Source organism: Nannobrachium achirus (genome assembly GCF_963921795.1).
Source record: "Nannobrachium achirus genome assembly, chromosome: 22".
In the NCBI taxonomy this organism is placed as follows: Eukaryota; Metazoa; Chordata; class Actinopteri; order Myctophiformes; family Myctophidae; genus Nannobrachium; species Nannobrachium achirus.
The window spans coordinates 16,051,898-16,075,553 of NC_137829.1; the positions used below are offsets into that span (position 1 = coordinate 16,051,898).

General features: G+C 44.1%; 1 protein-coding gene and 1 pseudogene across 2 annotated transcripts in view; both read right to left on the minus strand.

Annotated features, from left to right (window-relative positions):
• Positions 1–7,100: 7,100 nt before the first annotated feature.
• On the minus strand, positions 7,101–10,298 carry LOC308307449 (kinesin-like protein KIF2A; annotated as a pseudogene). The gene is made up of 2 exons: positions 9,907–10,298; positions 7,101–9,496 (listed from the first exon to the last, which is right to left on the minus strand). The product of its transcript is annotated as a kinesin-like protein KIF2A (transcript).
• Positions 10,299–17,559: 7,261 nt separating this feature from the next.
• plekhm3 (pleckstrin homology domain containing, family M, member 3) overlaps positions 17,560–23,656 on the minus strand; it is a gene marked incomplete at its 3' end in the record, with an annotated part of 76,852 nt that continues 70,755 nt past the window's right edge. Inside the window, exons 12-13 of the mRNA XM_080752713.1 lie at positions 19,013–19,170; positions 17,560–17,722 (exon numbers count right to left, since the gene is read on the minus strand). Coding sequence (XP_080608839.1) covers positions 17,560–17,722; positions 19,013–19,170 — 321 coding nt within the window. The remainder of the gene's footprint in view (positions 17,723–19,012; positions 19,171–23,656) is intronic.

Below are 23,656 nucleotides of genomic sequence, written 5' to 3' on the forward strand. Positions count from 1 at the left end.
ATACCTGTTCAAAGATCGCACTTTCGAAGGCTTCCTACAGCGCCACCATTTGGCCGATTGCTATAAAAAATAATAGCACACTTCGCCACTGTAAACTGAACACATTGATGTTTTTATTTTCATTTTCTCACTAAGTATGTAGGAGTAGAAAGGAACCGAAGTTCCCGTCTACTGATTGCCTGATAGATAAATAAATAATGACAATATCTAAAGTGTGCTCGCCTTATAGGCGAGCCCACAATAATGACAATATCTAAAGTGTGCTCGCCTTATAGGCGAGCCCACAATAATGACAATATCTAAAGTGTGCTCGCCAGGTACTGGCGAGCCCACAACTAGAAGCAATGCTCTTCCAAGCACAGGTCTCCACCAGGTCAGGTAGGTCCTGGTGGCACTAAATGCATGTGAAAAGGGTGCCATGTCTTATTAAGTGTGCCTGCCATGCAATGGCAAAACACTTATTGTAATCCGCCATACTTAAGTCAGTAAGTAAGTAAGTAAGTCATGTTCTTGCAAATTTCTGCTCGTAATAACTGCCGCACAATTTACGCCACCCCCGCAATATATACATCAAAATGTGCGGCTCGGCCGGGAATGGTGTGCTATTACTTTTCTTTCCGATACGATTGCGATGTAATTCGCAAAAAACGACGCCCAAAAACCCCATTGACTTAGAATGGGGGACTCCGAAAAAAAAAAAACAGAAACTTTGGCGCCACATAACTCTGCCATACTTTTGCCTAGCAACGTGATTTAAACTTTAAAATGCACACACAACTTTGGTCTTTTTCCGGCCAATAGGGATGAGCTGTAATTGATTAAGCCCCGCCCCCTCTGTAACAGGAAGTGTCCTTCGCCAAACAGGAAGTGCCTCTATAACTCATGAACCGTTTGTCGTACAGACTCGCGGCTGGTGTCATATTTTTTTTTTTTTCTCAAAAATTTTTTTTTTCTCAAAAATTTTTTTTTCTCAAAATTTTTTTTTCTCAATTTTTCTCAAAAAAATTTTTTTCTCAAAAAATTTTTTTTCTCAAAATTTTTTTTTTCTCAAAAATTTTTTTTTCTCAAATTTTTTTTTCTCAATTTTTTTTTTCTCAAACATTTTTTTTTTCTCAAAAAATTTTTTTTTCTCAATTTTTTTTTCTCAAAACATTTTTTTTCTCAAAATTTTTTTTTTTCTCAAAACATTTTTTTTTCTCAAAATTTTTTTTTTCTCAAAAAATTTTTTTTTCTCAAAATTTTTTTTCTCAAAATAATTTTTTTTCTCAAAAATTTTTTTTTTCTCAAAAACCTTTTTTTTTCTCAAAAAACTTTTTTTTCTCAATTTTTTTTTTTTCTCACAAAACAATTTTTTCTAAAAAAAACTGTCGTTAAAGTGCGACCCGTGATAACGGCCGAAAATGCGCCAAAACGCCACTAATTAGTCGAAATGGCTGTGGGTGGTGTCATATGAAGAACCATAATGTTAAAGCTTATGCAAAAAATGCTAATGTTAACACCAACCGCTACACAAGGTTGCACAGACTTGGCGAGCTGCAGGCACACTTAAAATTTCTTGGAAATTTTCTTTTCTAGTTTGGCCTTTAATGGCAATGTGATGCTGCATGCAATGATTTGAGGCATTTTGAGCCAAAAATGTGTTTGGCAAAAGTCGACCTGCTGGTGGCGCTATAACAGGCCAATGTGAAAAGAGTGGAATTTGTTCCTTGAGCTAGTGGGAATGTGCGTGCAGAATTTCTCTGTAATCACAAGCTGCGTTCATGATTTCAGTCATTTTGTTCAAAATGGACCAATCCTGCAAACTTTGGAAGCCAATGTTAGCCAATTAGGATCATGGAATATGAAATATCGGACAGATCCATCTTGATCACATGACTATAGAGATACGGTGTACTGATTTGCATGATTTTTCGATAAAATCTCAAGGAATAATAGGAAACAATACGTTTTACAAAAGTCAGCCTCCTGGTGGCGCTATAAAAGGCAGATATGAATAGAAGCAGTGCTCTTCCGAGCACAGGTCTCCACCAGGTCAGGTATTAATTATTGTGGCCTCCTGGTGGCGCTACATGTGAAAAGGGTGCCATGTCTTCTTTGGCCTTTAACGGTGACGATCACATGACTGTTGCGAAACTGGCAATTTCATTACAATTGCACGCTGTGTTCATGATTTCAGGCATTTTGTTCGAAACGGATCAATCCGTTTCTTAGCCAATCAGGATGGAATATTTAATATGGGACAAATCGGTCTTGATCATATGACTGTAGAGATACTGTCTACTGAATTTTGTTAATTTTGGGTAAAATCTGAATGAGTAATATCCAAAAATGTGTCTTACATAAGTCGGCCTCCTGGTGGCGCTATAAAAGGCTGATGTGAAAAATGCAAGGAAAGGGTTTTTCCTTGGCCTCTAGGGAGTGTGCTTACAAAGTTTGAAACTGATCGGTGGAGTTATAGGTAAAACCACAAATCGGCCTGTTATAGCGCCACCATGAGGCTGATTTAAAAAAATTGAAGTGACATTTCTTCCTCTGCCTAGTGGGAACGTGTGTGCACGATTTCATGATAATTGTCTCTGATAGATATGAATTATGATACATAATTGTATGATTTGTGTATGAGGCTCATATGACCATAAGGTTATATTATGAACTGAACTTACAGTATAGGAGACCATGTTTTTGGTGGTACTGTGAGTTCAGACTACTGATTACAGGTCACTACGAAATCATGTTTTGGTTTATACTGTATGTCACTAGTGGAAAGTTACCAACACTACGTGTCACCGTCTTCTTGTTATGATCTGGGAACGAATGAATGAGTCCCACGATCTTATACTGTCATGACTGTACTCTTTATATACAGTATGTTAACTTCCATCTTGGAAGAGAGAGAATTAGCAAAGCTGCCACTAGGATGGTACGCTCAGATGTTTGTCTCTTTATCTGACTCTCTTCAAATACAGCAATTTATTGATAGTCCTTTGGCTCGTCTCTGTCTTATTTTGATTATGGATTTATAGATCCATATTTATTCAACTTTATTAATAATTTATTTAACAGTCTCCACCAGCCGAAGGCATGGGGGAAAGTCCGTCCGTCCGTCCGTCCGTCCGTCCGTCCGTGTGTGTGTGTGTGCGTGCGTATGTTTTGTAGGATTGCGCCGTTTTGAACAAAATGCATCAAATCACAAATGCAAAGTGCAATTTTCATGAAATCGCACACACACATTCCCACTAGGCTGAGGAAGAAATGCCACTTACATTTTTTTAAATCAGCCTCATGGTGGCGCTATAAAAGGCCGATTTGTCGTTTTACCTATAACTCCACCGATCAGTTTCAAACTTTGTAAGCGCACTCCCTAGAGGCCAAGGAAAAACCCTTTCCCTGCATTTTTCACATCAGCCTTTTATAGTGCCATGAGGCTGTTTTTTGACAAACACATTTTTGACACTTCACTGTCTCTGAAGCTAACTTGTCCACTCACCTTGGATTGCGTTTGACCCTGCTCATTCATAACCACCTAATTCAATACCACCCAATGCACACCCACAACCAACATACTACACCTGGTGGAGACCTGTGCTCGGAAGAGCACTGCTTCTAGTCTCATTCTGAAGCTGTCAAAGAAAGGCTATTTTATTGTATTGTTTACCTTGCACGTCTGGTTACATTTGGTAATGCAAAATAAGGCCAAGTTATTTGTGTTTTGTTCAGAGCAGACACCTGACAAAAGACCACTGATATGAAATATTGATGATGATAGTTAAATAAAATCATTTATATAAATGCGATGCATGTACTGTATGTGAATTTGTTATGGTCCAACTGCAAGTACATTAGGTCAGGCGATAAGAGTCGGCCCTTGGGTTTCTTAATATTTTCTAATGTGGCCCCCTTTGAAAAAAGTTTGGAGACCCCTGCACTACTACCTCAGAAGTAGCACTTTTGCTATTTTTTGTTCCCCTAGTTCACACCACCTGTCTGTCACATAGACGTAGAAAATATGGACGGTGGAAAGTGATGACGTCACCATTGGTTTCTATCAGAGCGAAAATTAAGCTTTTTTTTTTTTTTTGCCCTCGTGGGTGTACACACGCCTGGTACATGATCCGTGCACAGATCGTGCCCACGTTAAAAGGTAAGGACAACGTGGGCCGTTGCCAGGGGCCGGTGGCTCTCAGGGGCCCTTGGGGGAACTGGGCCGCGTGGTCATTGACAATTTACTATTAAATGTATACGTTAATTAAGAATTTTGTAAAGACTATATCTCTAAAACCATGAAACATTGCAAATATTAATTTTCAGGCAAACATTTCCACAGTAAGCTGAACAGGATAAAGTTTGAACGGTGTTTCTAGGTGTACGTTTGTAGCTATAGTAGCTTGCCAAAGTTTGTATTTTTTCCATTGACAATGCATTGGGCGCTTAAAGTTAAATATTTCAAAAACTACAAATTATTTCAAAGTAAAGGTCTCAAGCATGCAAAGTCCACAGTAAGGTTACATTTTAATGTGTGATTTTCCTTTGAAATGTTTTGTAGTTTTGGAGATAATTAACTTTTAAAACCCACATCTGATAAATTTGGCACCTCGCTGTTCCTTCATTTTGAAAAATCACACCCAATGTGAAGTGAGCGGTGGTTTTAAGTCTAGGATGTACAGGCTATGTTACACACACACGTTTTGCTATGGCAAAACGCTGAGGAAAAAGGCTACAGACATACGACATATGACATCACTAGACAAACATGATGCTACGTACACACATTTTAATATGACAAAACGCTGAGGAAAAAGGCTACAGACACACGCACAGCCACTTATAGGAGTGGTTTGCACCGCTCAAAAACCTATGTTTCTATGAGAGACAGCCGCTGATACGAACGACCTACGGCCTGGTCGCGACCTAGGCCACGACCTGGAGGTCGTAGGTCCCGGTTCTGGAGGTCGTAGTTCGCGGTACATACTTGTTAGGTCGCGGCCGGTCTAGTTTCGCGACCCCCGGCCGTGGTTGCGCCACCTCGGTCGTCCCCGGGCCGTTGTTGCGCGATCGGGCCGTTGTTCAGCGACCTGGGAAGTCCGCGGTCGTATTTAAAAGGTCTTTTTGCAGAATATTCTAGAGCAGCAGCGCTATTCAACCTTTTGAAGCTTGTGATTGGCTGAACCGGAGGTAGGAAGCGCTCCATTGTAGTCACTTGGACCGCGCGAGGTGCACCAAAACCTATCCTTAACCCTAACCCCAACTCTAACTCTAACCCTAACCTTAACCCTAACCCCAACTCTAACCCTAACCCTAACCCTAACCCTAACCCTAACCCTAACCCTAACCTGCCGACACTGAGTAGCTAACCTGCCGACGCTGTTGAAAACGAGCGCTCCTTCCCTTAGCAAGCGTAGAGTTTCTAAACTCGCGTCCCTTCCCTTAGCAAGCGTAGAGTTTCGATCGCGGCGCTCCTTCCCTTAGCAAGCGTAGAGTTTCGATCGCGGACTTCCCAGGTCGCTGAATTACGACTGAGATCGCGCAAAACCTCCAGAACCGGGACCTACGACCTCCAAGTCGTGGCCTAAGTCGCGACCAGGCCGTAGGTCGTTTGTATCAGCGGCTCTTGCTGGTTTCTATGTCAGTGGTGCTCAAACTTTTTAATGTGAAGGACCCCCAAAATGATATGTATTTGGCCACGGACCCCCATCTCAAAATATTTAGTTCCAGGGACCCCAAGAAGCAACATTTGAGTAACAAATACATATCCAAAGATTTGCACAGATTTTCACGACTTTTAAAAAATTTAGAACAAAATTATAGATTTTCTAAAAAGCTGTCTCAACTGTTACTATTCAGCATTCAAATTAAAACATCACACCATTGCTAAGTGAGCGGTGCAAACTATGGGCCGTTCTGTCCGTGACGTCAGTTAATTTTTTCATTTGTATGAGCACGGATCGTACACAGTATTGGCAAATAGGGCATGAAAAAACACTCAAAGTTAACATTTATAGTCGTGAAAAAAGGACAGGGACTAAACAGTGAGGCCTCCATGTGGATTTTGATGTCAGTCATCTCCATAATATGGGCAAAGTTCTATTATATATCCGGTATGAAATTACAAAAACAATTTACAAAGTTATGGATTTACAATAAATGTGGTGTTGATCGATCCAATGATTTGCGAGACACACACACACACACATCTGTCTGATCGTCTGTCAACTGTCTGATTTGTTGTTTAAGGCTCTTCCAGAGAATCCTTGTCTCAATGCCCCCCCTCAAAATGTCTTGGATGGTCCTAATAGTATCAGGCCTAGGCTATATGAATCTGGATCTTTCTGAATCTCTGGACCTTTCTTCGTGCTATTGGGGCTTACAGCCACACAAAGCTGGAGATTTCGGACGCTAAACTGGATATTTTTTAATCCGGATAAAGTGAAGATGTACAAAAATATCCGATTCAGTGGATCCATGTAGGCATGAAGATCGGAGTTGCTCTTTAGAAGATGACGTTAAATGAATGCGTGAGTGCATAGCTCCATGCATGTGTGTGTGAGAGAGAGAGAGAGAGAGAGAGAGTCACAACCATAGAGTTATAATAAGAATAGAGAGGACACCAGATATCCCCGCCCGTCCACTTGCATTGAGTTGCTCACCCAGCGCATGAGGCGTTTTCACCCCTCCTTCCGGCTAGTAAAACCGTGACGTAGTGGGTCTACTGTGACGCGTTTTGCGGCATAATTTGTGTTCATGGACGCGCTTTCATGAACGACCACTTCCGGTATGAACGCGCGTCAATACAAAGAAGCCTAGACGCGCGTTCATGTGAGTAGACCCAACTGCAGTACCTCAAAACGGCCACCATGTCCATTTGGTTTCAGGGCGCCCCCAGGGTTCTGGGGCTTGGTCACAACACTGCACACAAACGCACAACCAAGCCTGCACGCATGCTTGTTCTATGGTATTACAAATCGCTTACCCCACGGCGACACCTACTGGCCTGGCATGCTTATTGGAGCTGATCATGTGGAGCTAGATATTTTTGTTGACTCTTGTGGACCTGGATATTTTTCTATATGGATATGCGAAAATGTGCCATGGCCTCATTCTAGCTATTCTGGTGATGAGGTCCAGCTGGTATTGGAGGTCACCTGGTCCTCCAACATCTCACATTTCTTCCTGTCCTCCTCTACAGTCTGCTCCAGTCTCTGTTTCCACGGAGCGTCAACCGGGGCTGTCTGCTGTGTTGTCTTCATCCCATTCTCTGTGTCTGCGATCCTCAGCTGTGCAGAGAGGAGCTTTTCGTCCCAAGTGTCCCTTTCGTCAGACTGTTTATTTATCTTCTGAATCCCGTGGTGTTGCATGCTCTGCTTGGCCTCCTCCTCCTCAGAGAGTTCAGAGCCTGATCTCCTCCAAAATTGCAACTTTTCCCACAGACTCTTCTTTTTGAAGTTGTTGTTGAGGTGCTCTTCCAAAGCCTCCCTCTCGTTGGCCCAAAGAATTTCTTTGTTGCTGAGGCGGGCATAATTCTCTCTCAGAGCGTAATTCTCAGCCTCTAGTTGTCTTAGATGATCCATGGCTGCTTTGGACGACGACTGCTGAGCCTCAGGCTCAGGCTGGCGGCTGACAGGCTTCTTGTGGTTGATCTGCTTAGAGTAATCTTCTCTAAGAGTGTTAAACTCAGCTTCTAGTTGCCTCAGTATAAGATGATCGATGGCTTCTTTGGACAATGACCGCGGAACCTGAGGCTCAGGCGACGCGTCGCACTGGCCAACGGGGCTCTTAGGGATGATCTGTTTACTGAATGACTTCACTTTATTTCGAAGTTCAGTGAGGATCTCTATGTTCTGGTCTAGAATCAGTTCCAGCTGGGTGGTGTATGAGTCCGCTTCATCCACCTCCTCTATCTTCTTCTCATCCGCCCACCAGTGGATTGACTCCTGGAAGACAGCTTGGTGGTCTCCCTGAACTGGTTCCTTCATCTCCTCCAGCTTAGACGCTCTATCATAGAAGGTAGACAGCTTAGGATAATGATTCTCAACGGGTCCAGGGACCACCAGAGGTCTAAAAGGACTCTGACGGAAGAGAGACAATTCCTCCTCATTCTGCTCACAGAGCATTTTGAGGTCACCACTCTGTGGTGTGTTGCTCAGCCAGCACTGTTCCAGAAGCTCTGGCTGCTTGACCTTATGGACGGTGTTGAGTTGACCCCCTTCCATTTCCCGGTTGGACTCAACGGTCAGCTCTTTCACCCGGTCAGCGTAGCGCAGCGTGTTGAGGGTATTTTCACAAGATGTCATACCAGGAGATACGGTCACAATCATACATGTACGCGAGTTCTTCCCGATGAAGGAGTCTCTGAGGATGTGAGTGAGCTTGCTGTCCCTAAAAGGAGGGTGAGACTTGTTGCGTCCCAGAGCCCTGATGCACTCCTTCAGCGCCAACAGACTTCTGTTAATCTCTGCCGCCTCCAGGCGGGTCTGGCGGTCAGCACCGGACGCATCAGCTGCTCTCTCGTTCCCAGCCAGGTCGATGAGCGAGAACTTCCCATGCATCTCTCCCTTCCTCCGTAGGATGATCTGGAACACAGCGTGGCTCCTCGAGGAGTGTTCATTGGCTGTAGTCTTGCCTGATATCCTGCAGTTATTTCCCAATTCTAAGAGTTTGAGGACATCCTCCGTACATCCGATGTCTTTCTCTTTCAGTCCTACCACGTGAACCTGCTGTTCCCCATCCTCCAACACCTTCAGCTTAGTTTTGCCATTCAGCAGGTCAAACACCTTCCCGTTGTAGATTTCAAAGTAGGTTGCGTAAGCCTGTAGTTCTAACCTCTTATAGTCGGGTTTCTTCAACATGAGAAATACATCCCGAGCAGCCAATGCATAGATTCCTTTAGAACAATCCTGGTTCTCTCCAGGAACGCCTCCGCCCATAGTATGCGTCTTTCCACTTCCCGTCTGTCCGTAGGCAAAGCACGTGGCCATGCCCCTCTCAAAGATAGTGTCCACCAGAGGCCTGGCGGTGAACCTGTACACCATCTCGGTGGTTGTGGAGTCGTCGAAGGCGTAGTCGAAGCGGAAGGCCTGGTTCTCCAGGTAGCGGGTCAGGTCCACCGTCTGTTTGGGCTTGTGGACCATCACCATGTCTTTAGTGGGAATGGTGATCACATCCAGGTCCTTTCGGGTCAGCTCCTTCTGGTTCAGTGGTCGCTTCCTCACATAAACACATATTCTGTGTGTTTCAATCAGGTCTGCTTCAGAGGTCAGCTGTGTGTAGTCTATACTGGCTCGGACATCCCTGATCATGTACATGATCTCGTAGTGAGGAACGGTGGTGTCGACCTCCTGTGTTCTCTTCTCTAGTAGTCGACGCCTTTCTCTCTCTTTCTCCTGGAGTTTCTGTTTTCCCCCCTCCTTCACACAGTTGAAAGTTCTCCGTGCATTCTGGAGTCGTAGATTTTTTGGAGCCTGTGTCGGCTGTGCGGGCCGTTTAGCAGAGGGAAGGGGGGCTGGTTCAGTTTGAAGGGGTCGCCTGTCTTTTAGAACCTGCACCAGCGTCTCCACCGTCCGAGACTCTGACTCATTCTGCTCACAGTTGTTCAGTTTTAGGTCATTGCTCTGTGGCGAGCTGCTTAGCCGGTCGTCGTCCGAATGGTCCACTGCATGGATGTCGGGGCTTACCTGGTCGGGGTCAACTGTTAGCTCCTTCACCCTGTTATCATAGCGTAGCATGTTGGGTGTATTCCTACATGATGTCATAACGGGAGTCATGCACATACGTTGCGGGTTCTTCCCAGTGAAGGATTCTCTGCGGACCTGAGTGGGCTTGCTATCCCTGAAAGGGGGGTTACACTTGTTGCGTGCCAGAGCCCCGAAGTCAAGAGTGGCTCGGAAATAATCCCACTTCCTCCGCGGGTACATGGCTTCAGGCTGTGGGGAGGCCGGCCACGCATGTGGCACCACCACTCTGTTAGCCCTGGATGGACAGTCACTCTTGGACGGTGCTGTTGTGTGATGGTTCATTGCAACTGTATTGATCTGAACAGAGGCAGCGGTGGGAGGCGGTGTAGTCTCTGGGCTGAGGACAGTCTCCTCCTCATCTGGGGCCATGTCTGGGTTCAGGGCAATTATACTTTCCAAGTCGATCGCTTTCACGTTTGTGTCTCCGTTCTCAATCCACTCCACCGTGACACTATTATTGCCCTCGTTCAGTGAGGTCACCATTGCCGGCTGGATTCGCCACTTCCGGCCATCGCTGCACTTTATTTCCACATAAGTACCGATGGCAATGTTCCCAAAACTGCACGCCATTCTACATGACCTAAACTGGTACGGTAGCAGCTGTTGTCAGCAGGTAATATGCATTATGACGTCAGTACCTGTTGTCAAGAGTACTTAGTGCAGTACCCGTTATCAAAATACTATCTAAAGTACTACTAATAAATAAATAATGAATATATTTATAACTCTAAATTATAAACTTTGGCCAGGCAGATACGTCATAGGTGCCTGATGCCACAGACTTGGCCACAAGTCATGAAGTTGGAGTTCCACACAGACCACACCATCTTGTTTTATCTAGAATTTCTTTGGTTTGTTTTTGGTGCCGCAATTGTTATGTTTTTCAATGTATTAGACTAACAGACAGGCACGCTTGCTAGAAAACAGAATGGGATCCAATCAGTGTAGACAACAAACTGCAAGATGTTCATTAATTGCGCCAGCAGAGTGCACAAGCACTGCGTTCAGTGGCGTATCTGTCACATATCTGTCTGTGTTTACGCCCGTAGCCTATCAGGGACCAGCATACATGGTGACGTCACCATCAACAGCCAATGAGGGACCAGCATTCTTGGTGACGTCACCAACAACAAGTGCGACAAGTAGGCCTGTACTGTACATTAAACCAGTGGTGGAAAGTAACCAAATACATTAGGTAACTACTGTACAATAGAGGTACATTTTACTGACACTTTAAAGTTACTCCAGCTTTACTCCACTACATCTCAGTGGTAAATACGTACTTTTTACTCATCTACAATTGTTTGAGCTTTAGTTACTACTTTGCAGATTTTGATTATTACAAAAACATGCTTATTTTGTGTATCATCAGATGGCGTGCAGCCACCCCCTCGTCTCAGGTCCCACATAAAAGAGGACTGATGGTGGTCTATGCCGGGGACAGGTGTTGATTTGGTCGGCAGTCTGCTCAAGCTCCGAGGTGCTGTGAGCTTGTAGATCGGCTATTTTCGTCAAAGAGCTTTGGTGTAGAGTGGAAACATATTTTTTGTCAAGACTATATGGCAACAGGGCTCAGCTAGGCCTGTCACAATTATCACATAATCACCTCGTCTCAATTATTTTGAGATATCGATCCCATAGCCTGGGGAAGCGTAACCGTGACAACAGACAGGACATCGACGCCTAGCTCTCCTCATTGGCTACAGCACCAGCCAATGTGGGGAAAGGGACGGGAAATGAGAATGCACCCCGGACAGAGCGATCTGTAGATCAGGTCTGGACGACCTGATAGAAATGAAACACTTACACCATTCAGTAATTAGAAGTTCTTTTTTTTTTATTGGCATCAGTGGCTAAGACAAATCCGAACATCCGGACAGGAGAGAAAACACACATCCCTGTTCTTGCATAACAGTTAGGCTGTGGTGACGTAAAAAAAAACTAAAACACACAAAACATGGTTTTAAAATAAACAAAGCAAAAAAAACAAAAAGTAAAGCAGAAACAATAGCTTCAACTTAAATAATGTACAATAAATATTCTTTAAAAACAAGTGCAATAAAACATTATGGAGACAATCACATTGTTGCTGTACACTAATGCTGTACCTGTAACAAAAAGGACAAATGTTCAATTCCTGCCCTGTGTCCAAGACATGGAACCCCCCACTGGCTGTCATTTCACCTTGATTTGAGTGTAAAAGCCCCACGATTACTATAAAGCATTGCTCTGCAACGCTATTATGAGCTTCAGATCTTCTGTGTGAAATGTAGGCTTCCTCAGTCAGCGTGTTCATTTTGTATGGCATTTCCACTCCTAGATGCTTCTGCTGTATATCATTCATGGAGCATACCCCCTTTTAAAAAAAAAAAGTTTTTGTATTTTTCAGTTCAGATGACGGAGGTGCGCCGTCTCAAGCGACCTTGATCTAAGTGAGACACCGCCGAGCGAGCGAGTCGCCGTGTCGAGCGTTGCGAAGGTCGCATGAGCTGACTCGGCACTGTTAGAAGTTATAAACCAGGGGACCAGAACAGTACATCTTCGCCCCTCGACTTTCAGCACCTCCGTGCGGTCCAAGTGAACACACCGGAGTGCTCCCTACCTCCGGTTCAGCCAATCACAAGTTTCCGCCCTCAGGTCTTGCCTTACCCAAGATGCTGTTTTGATACACGCTCGGCCCACAGGTTAGGAATTGCTGAAGATCCTTTGTGTTGGATCAATGGCTGTAAAGGCAACAATATAGTAGTATATTTAATTATGTAAGTAAACAAACAACAGGATTAACGGTTGCTAATCTACTCCACACTGAATTGGATCTTCTCTTCCTGGCATAAACAATATCAATGACACATTTCTGAGAGCAAACGCTAGAGAGATGAGTGTTTGGGGGAAACGGTCAGCCGATTAGCATAACACATTCAGAGTTCAGAGCGATTTAAACAGGCTTCGTCTTTAAATTAAAGTCACTGATATGTTTTTGTTAAAAGGTTAGCGTTCTACAGAGAGTATGTTGAGTCTTTGCAGCTCTTTAGTTAAAAAATAAATAAACAGTTTGGGATACCAATTTCATCCAATCAGGAGATTGAACCCCCACAAAGGCAATTCATTAGATTTAATTTCAAAGCGTTCTCGTTTACAAATTTGTCTGTTTCATCTGTTCAATAGATTATCCTGTATTCTGTATGAGTTCTCGTTCCTGATAGAGCTAATTAACCTTAGTAATAATAATAATTAAATATAAATAAAATTACACCCATTTAAGACTCAATGAAATCTAGCATGTTGGACAGCATTAACACTGGTACAGTTGTATATTTTATCTCCACAAGTCATTTATATTCAGGGACTAAGGAATGAGTATTATAAATGAGCAACAAAAATCACATCTTTGAATACTTCAAATTCAGAGGTATATGGGGAACAAATAAGTAACTTGCACAAACCTGCCGAAAATAGCCCATCTATACCCGATCTGGCTATTTTAGAATAGCCAGAGTATAAACCAGTCTTATGTGGTTATAAGAATTGGAGCTTTAACATAGCTTGACAGCCTGTATAATTATGTGCGTACACTACACAGAAACGTGTGTGAACGCACCCTCTTACATACACATAAAGCCTGCCAGCCGGCCAATATCGGTACACATATGAAAATGGCAGCAAACGCATTCATAATTCAAATTCACACAGTAGTGCAAATGAAAAGCCAAAAAAAAAGAAAAAAAATACAAACGTATTCCCTTCTTTCACACAGTTACAGTAAGTATATGCATGGCGCCTTCCCTTAATCAATGAAGTTATGCATCAAACCAAATGCAGAATTATACAAGGCATGAATCCAAGCATTCGTACAGTAGATCTGCATTTGCTTCTTCCCTCTGCGCCAGGCACGATCAATCAAACATCCTTCAAGTGTCAATTTTGAATGATTTGAAATCATCGTGTGAGGTTTTGACTAACATACATGATATGTGACAGACAACACTGCACTTAAGCCCTTCATTTAAGACCAGCGCTTTTCACTTAAGACGTGTCTTTCAATTACAACCGGCTCAAGCCTTGGGTTTCATAAATGGTTGGAGCAAAGAAAAGTATTAACAAGAGCTTGTGACTAAATGATAACTACGTTGGATCCATTTCCTGCAAAGTAACGGTTTTGGACATACAAGGTTTCCGCCCCAACAGCGACGATATTGAAGATGTTTGAATGGGTCATTGGGTCAGAGTCTCGGAGCCAGCTAGAACACTGGACCAGCTGTTTGCAACCCTTTTTCTTTGGAAACCCCCAATTTTTATATTATCTGACAAAAGCTGAGACCTCCTACACGTGCACGCACACTCTTGTTAACCTCTTAAACTCTATAGATTTCTCATACGATGAACGGCGAAAATAGTCAACCTGCAAGCTCACGTTGGGCTTGTAGATCTGTTCTATTTACAGTTAAAAAGGGCATGATTGGACTACCTCCAATCACAGTAGGACAGACAGACAAGGATAATCTCTGCTCTACACAAGAAAGCATTGGATTATAAAGGGCATCTAAGATAGCATATAGGGCAGTTCTCTAATGGTTTAATTTCAAGGACCCCAATTTGGTATAAATTGCACCACGGACCGACCCCCATAACTCTGAGAGTTACAGGCCCGTAAGGCTGGGGAACCTCAAGGATCCCTGGGGGGTCCGTGGACCCCACGTTGAGAACCACGGGCATATAGGGGAAGACACCCAAAGCAAAAGCAGCTATCTTTTTTTCTGTGTTTTGCACGAATAAAGCAGAATGGTTCGATTCCCCCGGAACTGGCAGATGAGATGTGGGTGGGGAAGTGCATGGCAACCACTTACATGTACCCCTCCCCCAACACCACAGAGGTGACCTTGAGCAAGGCACTGAACCCCAACTGCTCCAGTATTAGACACCGTTTTAATGTGTGTGTGTCTGTGTGAAGCTAAAACAATCACACCCAGTGTGAGTGAGCGGTGCCTTCGGCTGCTAAACAGCGCCACTTGTAGGTAGGTCACCAGATAAAAGTCCACTCTTGACCAGCTACAGTCAACAGTTGGAGTCCAGATGCAACAGAGTCATTGAAAACCCAGATTACCCTGAAGAGGAGGCTGTGTGAATCAGATGGATTTACATAGGATGGTGGTCTGTGTTACTACCTCTCTACTGAGCATACAACCTGGGATGAGAGCAGACAATACTGTAGAGTGTGTGTCTCAGTATTGCGGCTGTTGAGGCCATACTCATACTGAACATACGGTATGGACGTACATATGGACGGACACACACAGTCATGGCCAGTCATATTTTGGAGCGGTAGGCACCGTTCAAAAAATAGATAATTAGCAATTCAGTTGTTAACAGTTGTTGAGAAAGTTATTTCATTCAAAATGCCAAAATGAATAGCCTACGAAAAAGTATTAACAATCTCACAATGCATTTCAATGTAATAACACGTCGATCGCTTTTTTCCCCTTTACACCAAATCCCTTCACAGAAAATAACCAATCTACAAGGTCGCATTGTAGGTCTGCCATTTTAGCCGAATGTTCGCCTATTAGGACATGCCCAAAAAAGGGATATAAGGTCTCTGTCCGGTGGAAACCAAAACTGTTACTTTTCAGGATTCAAATTCAAAAGTATTAAAAATAGCAGATCTACAAGCTCAAAACCAGCTTGTGCATCTGCCACTTTTGTGTGATGCTGTATGATCAAGTGGGGCCTTAATTTAGGAAAAACACAAACAGTTAGAATACAATTTAGGCATTTAGCAGCCACCCTTAACCCATTAAGACCGGGTGCCGCGCTGCGAGTTTGTAGATCTGCTATTTTTGAAAAATCGTGAAACTTTGTGCAAGTCTTTGAATATTTTGACCTGATTCTATGGGTGTCTTCTAAATCCTTCTAAGCGTTTTTGAAAAACCTATGTTTCTATGTCAGAGGTGCTCAAACCTTTTCATGTGAAGGACGCCCAAAATGATATGTATTTGGCCACGGACCCCCATCTCAAAATATTTAGTTCCAGGGACCCCCCAGAAGCAAAACTTTTGTTACAAATGTTTGCTTAAAAAATACATATATATATTTGCACACATTTTCACGACTTTTCAAAAATAGCAGATGTACAAGCTCGCAGTGCGGCACTCGGTGCCGCGCTGTGAGCTTGTGTATCTGCTATTTTTCAATAGCTAAAGTATAAAATTATCCACTTCAGTTGATTATTACTACTATTTTGTAACAGCAGTGACAGGTTGGCCTCTGGCGGAAAGTGCAGCTGACCTGGACACAGAACAATGGCTTGACACGTAAAAATAATTAAACGAAATAAAATACAAATCCATTGTTTTTCTCTCTCACTCATCGACCCAATCACCATACTTAGTCTACAAGTGTGTGTGTGTGTGTGCGCGCGCGCGCATTATATTACATATTAGAGGTATACACCTGTCCTTGTGTGTGTGTGTGTGTGTGTGTGTGTGTGCGCGCGTGTGTGTGTGTGTGTGCATGGTCAGTAGGTCATTTTATTGTCTATAAATCCAGGTTTTAACAGTTGCAGGTGTCCGGTCTTATGTACTCAGACGGCTGGTCTCAGGTGTATGTGTGTGTGCGCACATACACACACACAATGATCCGGCATCACACACTCCATCCTCCGGTCAACTCAGACGCAGAGTCATCCCATAGAGTATATATAATATAGAGAACGGATAGCCCCGCCCCCAGCTATTCATTTCAATACAAGTTGCTCAGTGGCGTTTTGAAGCACCCAGAAGAAGCTGAATCCAGGTGCATTGTGGGGGAAATTGGCACATTGTGGATGTGCCAAAATGTGTTACGTCGAGACGTAATTACGTCACGAACATCAAACGGCGTCCATTGAACCCCATGGCAGACCCCAGCGGCGCGCTCTTTTGCTCGTGCATGTATTTTTCACCCCGCCTGCAGTTCCAGCTTTGGCCACCATGTCCTTTTGCTTCAACTCTAGCCCTGGGTTCTGGGGGCTTGAGTCATCCTGAAAAGACGCGTTCACATGGCAGCCATTTTGATGGCCGTCGTGTGAATATGGTCAATAATACTCACAAAAAAACAAAAAAATAAATACAAAAAAAAAATACAAAATAAAAAAAAACAGAGGAGAAACACATTGTTGCTGTAGGGCAGAAACCTTTTATCTCCATATTCTAACTTTTATGTTTTTTTAGTAAATAAATACACTCTCTCATACAAGAGTGTCACGCATAAGTAGCAACGATAACCCATCTACAATCTCACCATACGTTCGTAGATCTGCGATGTTCCTTACTTTTGAAAAGTAACTTCATCCATTGGAACAAATTATGAATTATATTTTTTAAATTTCTGACCGACAGCAACATCTTTTTGCATGTGTGTGCACGCTAGGGATGGGACGATACGCGATATTATCGTTTATCGTGACAAAAAAAACAGTCACGATAATCGTATCATGGAGATTTAATTTATCGTGATATCGTCCTCCGTCATGCACCGGGATCATTTGCCAAGATGCATATCCGGTACCATTTTAAACCCTCTATAATTGGTAAAAGGTACTTATAATATACGTACTTGATACAGTCTTTTTTTCCACTATCTACCAAATCTCTTTGACGTGTTTTGAGCTTGTAGAACGACACTTTTTTGGCAAATGTTCCGCCCCAGGACAATGAATTTTGATTATCGCGATAATATCGTAAATCGCGATTTCTTTTGTCACAATCATCATGATATGACATTTTCATATCGTCCCATCCCTAATGTGTGTGAGCGCACGCATGCTTGTGTGTGTGTGTGTGTGTCTCTCAGGTGGTCAGGTGTCATGGTAGGGCAGGTGGTAGCATCCGGGGCCCTCGTCGTCGGGGGACCAGAAGGCGGTGGGTCTCTTGTGGTGCAGCTCCTTGCGGACGCAGCGTGGACACGGCTGGGCCTTCTGACGGCACTCTGCGTGGAACACCGCACCGCAGCCGTCACACCTACACATGCACAGGGCGCACAAACACCAAACGCACGCACACACGCACAACGAAAGTGTTAACAACCCACTTCAACGATCCCTATTCGTGGGGGCGAACATTCAGGGGAAAAGAAAAGAAAAAGGAAAATGCTGAGACGACCAGTTGAACATACTATACTGTACAGCAGATACAGGAATAACATCACAAAACAAGCACCATCAATAACAAGACTACAGTATAAAGTAGTACACACCTGTACAAAGGCCTGCACTATGTAGAACAATACGGGTCAGTGTCATGTACAGTACAGACACCAACTGGTTTGAACAATGAGGACACCACTTCTATACTTAAACCATTAACACAGGGGTTCTCAAACCTTTTTAGGCTGTGACCCCCAAAATAAACATATTTGAACTGGGGACCCCCACCCTGACAAGCACTTGGAATTGTAGGTATTAATGGCTAGTTGCAAGCACACACTGCATGTGTGTTGTTAGAGAGCGTGGTGACGATGGAATGAGGCCATGGGGAGGCCTTATCACCCTGCTGTCTGCTACACAGGGTGACAGCACCAAGACACTGCACTGGATTAACTGTCCCTGACGGACAAACGCACACACGCACGCACGCACGCACGCACACACACACTCTGATTGCTTCCCCTCTTCCATCAGGGCCTGAGAGGGGTACATGGCCTACCTCCTGGAGCAGTGGTTCTCAACCTGTGGGTCGGGACCCAAATTATTTTGGGGGGTCCCCAGACGATTAACTTAACGTGCAACATTGTTTTCTCACTCAACAGTAAACAAACCAACATACAGTTTAAGTGTATTGAGGGTATATGCACATTTCTAAAGTGATAATTTAAGCACTTTTTAATGACAAATTAAACATTGGTCAAATTGTCAAATATTAGAGGCAGAAATTGTGAAAATGGGAGTCTCTCTCCATTCCGACATGTCGCCACTCCGAAATTGACTTCTTATTGTCGGAGTGGCGACACTCCCATAGGGGTTAGGGTTAGAGATAGGGTTAGTGTCGGAATGGAGACATGTCGGAAAGGAGACATGTCGGAGAGGAGAGATGCACCCTGTGAAAATAGCCGATCTACATTTGCACGGCGTTGTGAGCATATAGATCGGCTATTTTCACAATAGAACCGTGTTATACAAAATGTAATGCCTCAACTCTTCGTGCTCGTCAGGGTGGAGGGGATCCCAGTTAAAAAATCTGATTGCTTTGAGGGTCGTGGCCTGAAAAGGTTGAGAAGCACTGTCCTGGAGGAGGGAGGGGTGCATGGCCTACCTCCTGGTGGTGCCGTCCTGGAAGGGGTAGATGACCTGCTGGTTGTGACACAGCTCACAGATGAAGCCTTTCTCTCGACACAGGCTGCAGCTGAACACGTGGGTGCTGGCGAACTTGATCACCTTGGCCAGGAAGGGCGCCAGCTTCCCATCGATCACCTGCGCCAGAGGAGCACATGCGTGACGGGAGGAAAGGGCATTAGGAATACGACGGCAACTGTCACAACATTGCTTTACAACAATAATGATATAAGGATGTACAGTGGCTTTTCAGGCACATGCACACATACTGTAGACATCAAAGGGGGCTTGAGCCCCTGCCCTTTTACCCTTCTGTAAAAAGTGCCGTCTCCAGACCATGAATGCTGTTTTTACTATGGTGAAAAAAAAACAAATGCCCTCTTTCCATGCCATTTACTGTACCTGAAGGCAGCATTCAAGAGAATCGCCTTGTCCAAACTCTCCTGTTTTGCCCTCTCTGTGTAGGAATCCATGCCGCTACGCCACATCTCCAGTATTGACTTGATTATGCTTCGCCGATCTCCAAGCTCACAACGCGTCGCAGTGTGACGCGTTGTGAGCTTGGAGGTCTGCTATTTTTGATATTTCCACCAAAAGGCCCTTTTGGAAGTTTCAGCCCCTGCTTCTCTAACATTCTCTGCACGTCCCTGGGCTCAGGGGTAGAGAAACCGTCATTAGAACACGGAGGGTTCCCGAAGGGTTCCCAGTTCGATCCCGGGCTCCCCCAGAGATAGTGTCGAAGAGTCCTTGAGCAAGAATCTGAACCCCTAGTTGCTCCCGGTGAGCAGGTTGGTGCCTTGCATGGTTTCCTCCGCCATCGGTGTGTGAATGGGTGAATGTAATGCACAATCTCTGTAAAGCGCCTTGGATAACAGCACTACCATTTAGTCAGAGAGTTTAGAGAGAGTTCAATGTCAAATGCAGTTTAGATTCTGTCAAAAATGGCAGAACTACAGTACAAGTCCACCACAAGCCCACTGAGAATAGCAGACCTACATGCCCAGTATGAATAGAGTCTTCAGGCATTCACATTAAACCTAATGAAACTCTGCAAATTAAAGACAGGGAGAGAGAGAGAGAGAGAGAGAGAGAGAGAGAGAGAGAGAGAGAGAGAGAGAGAGAGAGAGAGGAGTGGCAGCAAAGGAGGAAGAAAAAAGTGAGGGGTTGAAGGAAGAAAGGGTTGTTCCGTTCAGGAAAAAAAAAAGAAAGGAAGAAAGAAACATAATATGCTGAATGCCATTTAATGGCACTGCTTGACAAGCTCTTTGAAATACCAGGGAGAGTGTATGTGAAAGAGGAGGGAGAGGGAGAGAGGGAGAGAGAGAGAGAGAGAGAGAGAGAGAGAGAGAGAGAGAGAGAGAGGCCATAGACCCTGGGAGCGTATACAAGTGGTTACACCTGGCACGGCCCACACAGGGACCTCCCAATTACAATGCCCTCTATGCTCTCTGCTGAGAGAGAGAGAGAGAGAGAGAGAGAGAGAGAGAGAGAGAGAGAGAGAGAGAGAGAGAGCGCACAAAAAGACAAGGACAGAGGAGGACGAGAGGGAGGGCAGACCACCAGGGCCTTCCAGTAGTACATGCCTGTATGTGTGCGTGCACACTAGGGATGGGACGGTATGAAAATGTAATATCACGATTATTGTGACAAAAGAAATCGTGATTTACGGTATTATCGCGATAATCAAAATCCATTATCCTGGGACGGAACATTTGCCCCCCAAAAAAGAAAAAGAAAATTGCAGATCTACAAGTTCACAACGCTTGTAGATCAGCTAATTTTGGCAAAGACATAGATAGAGAGAGAAAAAAAGACTGTCTGACTGATATTTTGACTTTGGCCTCAGAGTCAAATATAGCAGTGACCTTATTTTAACAAAAAATGTCACCCTACCTTTAATGCTCTGTCTTTTTTTTGTTAAGCAAACTGAATTGCCTTGTTGAAAGGTGCCATTCAAAAAAAGCAATGAAATGGAAATAACAAATTTGACAAGCTCAGAACGTGCTTGTAAATTATGAGTATGAAGAATTGAAGATGTAAAGTGGGGTAATGTTATAAGAGGATAGACAAGTAGTATAAAGCAGTATGTCTGTAGTTAAAAGCAGTGTATTTGTAATTTGAAGCGGTATATTTGTAGTGTAAAGCAGTATATTTGTCCCTAAGGCCAGGCCAAAGCCAGCAGAGCCAAGCCATATCCAGTCCAGTCCAGTCCACATGACAAATAGACGTGCTGATGGTAAGTGACAGAGCCAGTAATTACGGCGGTTCTATAATTGGACTGGCAGCACAGGTCTGGGTGGCACAATGATACGATGGAGGGATGAAGGGAGGGAGGGACAGAAAGATGGATGGATGAATGGATGAATGAAAGGAGAGATGAAGGGAGGGACAGAGAGAAAGATGGATGGATGAAGGGAGGGAGGGACAGACAGACAGAGAAAGAAGGACAGGGATGTGTAGAAAATGTTAGAGAGGCAGGGGCTGAAAATTCTAAAAGGGCCTTTTGGTGAAAATATTGAAAATAGTCGACCTCACAACGCGTGAGCTTGGAGGTCGGGGGTCACAAGGTCTGCTATTTTGTATCCTGCTGTTGTATCCTACTGGCTCCCACCGGGAGGACGTAGAGCCTTCGTCCTACTGCTCCCGCCCAACAATCCCTGCTAGGGCATTCACAGAATATTCAGATATCAAAGTCACTATTCGACCTTCACCTAAGTCGAATATTATTATTATTTTTTCTCTTTGCCCCTGGTCAATGTCAATGTCAAGGCTTTCATGCTTTATTGGATAGGACAGTAGACTGACAGGAAATGGGGGGAGAGATGGGGAGCGACATGCGGCAATGGTCGTCCAGATTGGGAATCGAACCGCCGCCGCCGCCAGGCATCCATGTCTATATGGCAATGCTAAGTGGTATGCCAACGGGCACCCCGTATATCTGCTATTTTTGAAAAATCGTGATTTCTTTTGCAAGTCTTTGAAAATATCTTTTTAAAAGTGAACATTTATAATTCAAATATTTGCTTCTGGGGGGGGGGGGGGGGTCCCTGGAACAACATATTTTTTCAGATGGGGGTCTGCGGCCAAATGCATGTAATTTTGGGGGTCCTTGACATGAAACAGTTTGAGAACCACTGATTTAGAAGAACGATTTAGAAGACATTTATAGAATCGGACTATCGGGTAAAAAAATATTCAAAGACAAATGTTCCCGATTTTTCAAAAATAGCAGATCTACAAGCTCGCATCGCGTGAGCTTGTGTATATCTGCAATTTTGTAATAGTTAAAGCATAAAATAAGGGTTAAAGTGGTTCAAATCTAAAGTGACACAGATTTGCGTACAGGCCTAAATGGCTTAATCTGGGTTTCCAACAAAGCATTTCTTCCCGGCTGAAAAACACAAGGCGCTCGTCTAAAAACGCTTGAAAATATCGAATCTCTCAGGAATCAGATAAAAATGCCACAAAATAGACGTTCGGCCAGCGCCTCGTCTCGCTGATGGGTTTCCAAGAATGTGCTCCCGTTTACAATTGGACACGGCCCCTCAGTAGAGGTGTTCCTACTCTGTACCAATTATTGAAAGTGGAGGTTTCAGACCAGGGGTGTCACACCAAATTCTGAACCCAGGGTACAAGGATTCACTGCAGGCCCCCCATGGATGTTCTTCATAGGGGGAGGGGGTTTAACCCATTTTGACTGGGAACGTATCATTACTCATTATTTTGTACAATTGAAATATAGCAGATATACAAGCTCACAGCGCGGCACTGAGTGACGCGCTGCGAGCTTGTAGATCTGCTATTTTTGAAAAATTGTTTGTGCAAGTCTTTGAATATTTCAAATCCTTTTTTTTGAAAAACGTACGTTTCCATGTCAGTGGTGCTCAAACCTTTTCATGTGATGGACCCCCAAAATGACATGTATTTGGCCATGGACCCCCATCTCAAAATATTTATTTCCAGGGACCTCCCAGAAGCAAAATTTGAGTTACAAAAGTTCGCTTAAAAAAAAACATATATTGAATTATTTGCACACATTCTCACGACTTTTCAAAAATAGCAGATCTACAAGCTTGCAGCACGGCACTCAGTCCGCGCTGTGAGCTTGTATATCTGCAATTTTTCAATAGTATAAAATAATTAAGGCCCCTTCACCTTGGGCCCTAGTAACTCAGTCCCACACCCCCTTGTGACACTTCTGTACCAATTATTGACAGCGGAGGTTTCAGACAGTACAACACTCTGCGTGAATGAAACCAAAGGGTGAAAAGGGCTCAGAAATGTGCTCTCTTGACACATGACTGACAAGTGCTAGACCTCTGCATTCCAGCAGGTCCTTGTGCTTATAGTGTGTGTGTGTGTGTGTGTGTGTGTGCTTAGTGCTTAGTGTGTGTGTATGTGGGGGGGGGGGGGGGGGGCTTTGGGGGCCTGTCATCTGCTGTCTGTGCACTGTCATTGTAGCTTTTCCAAGAAGAGGACCCCCCCCCCCCTGTTCTCCTCCCACTCCCAAAACCTCCATCCCTCGCCCTCTTTCAAAGCTCACCGACATGTTTCCTTCAGTCTATATTTCTCCGTGTTTCCCTCCCTAACCCTCGTGAATCCAGTCTTCCTCTACTTCTCTCTC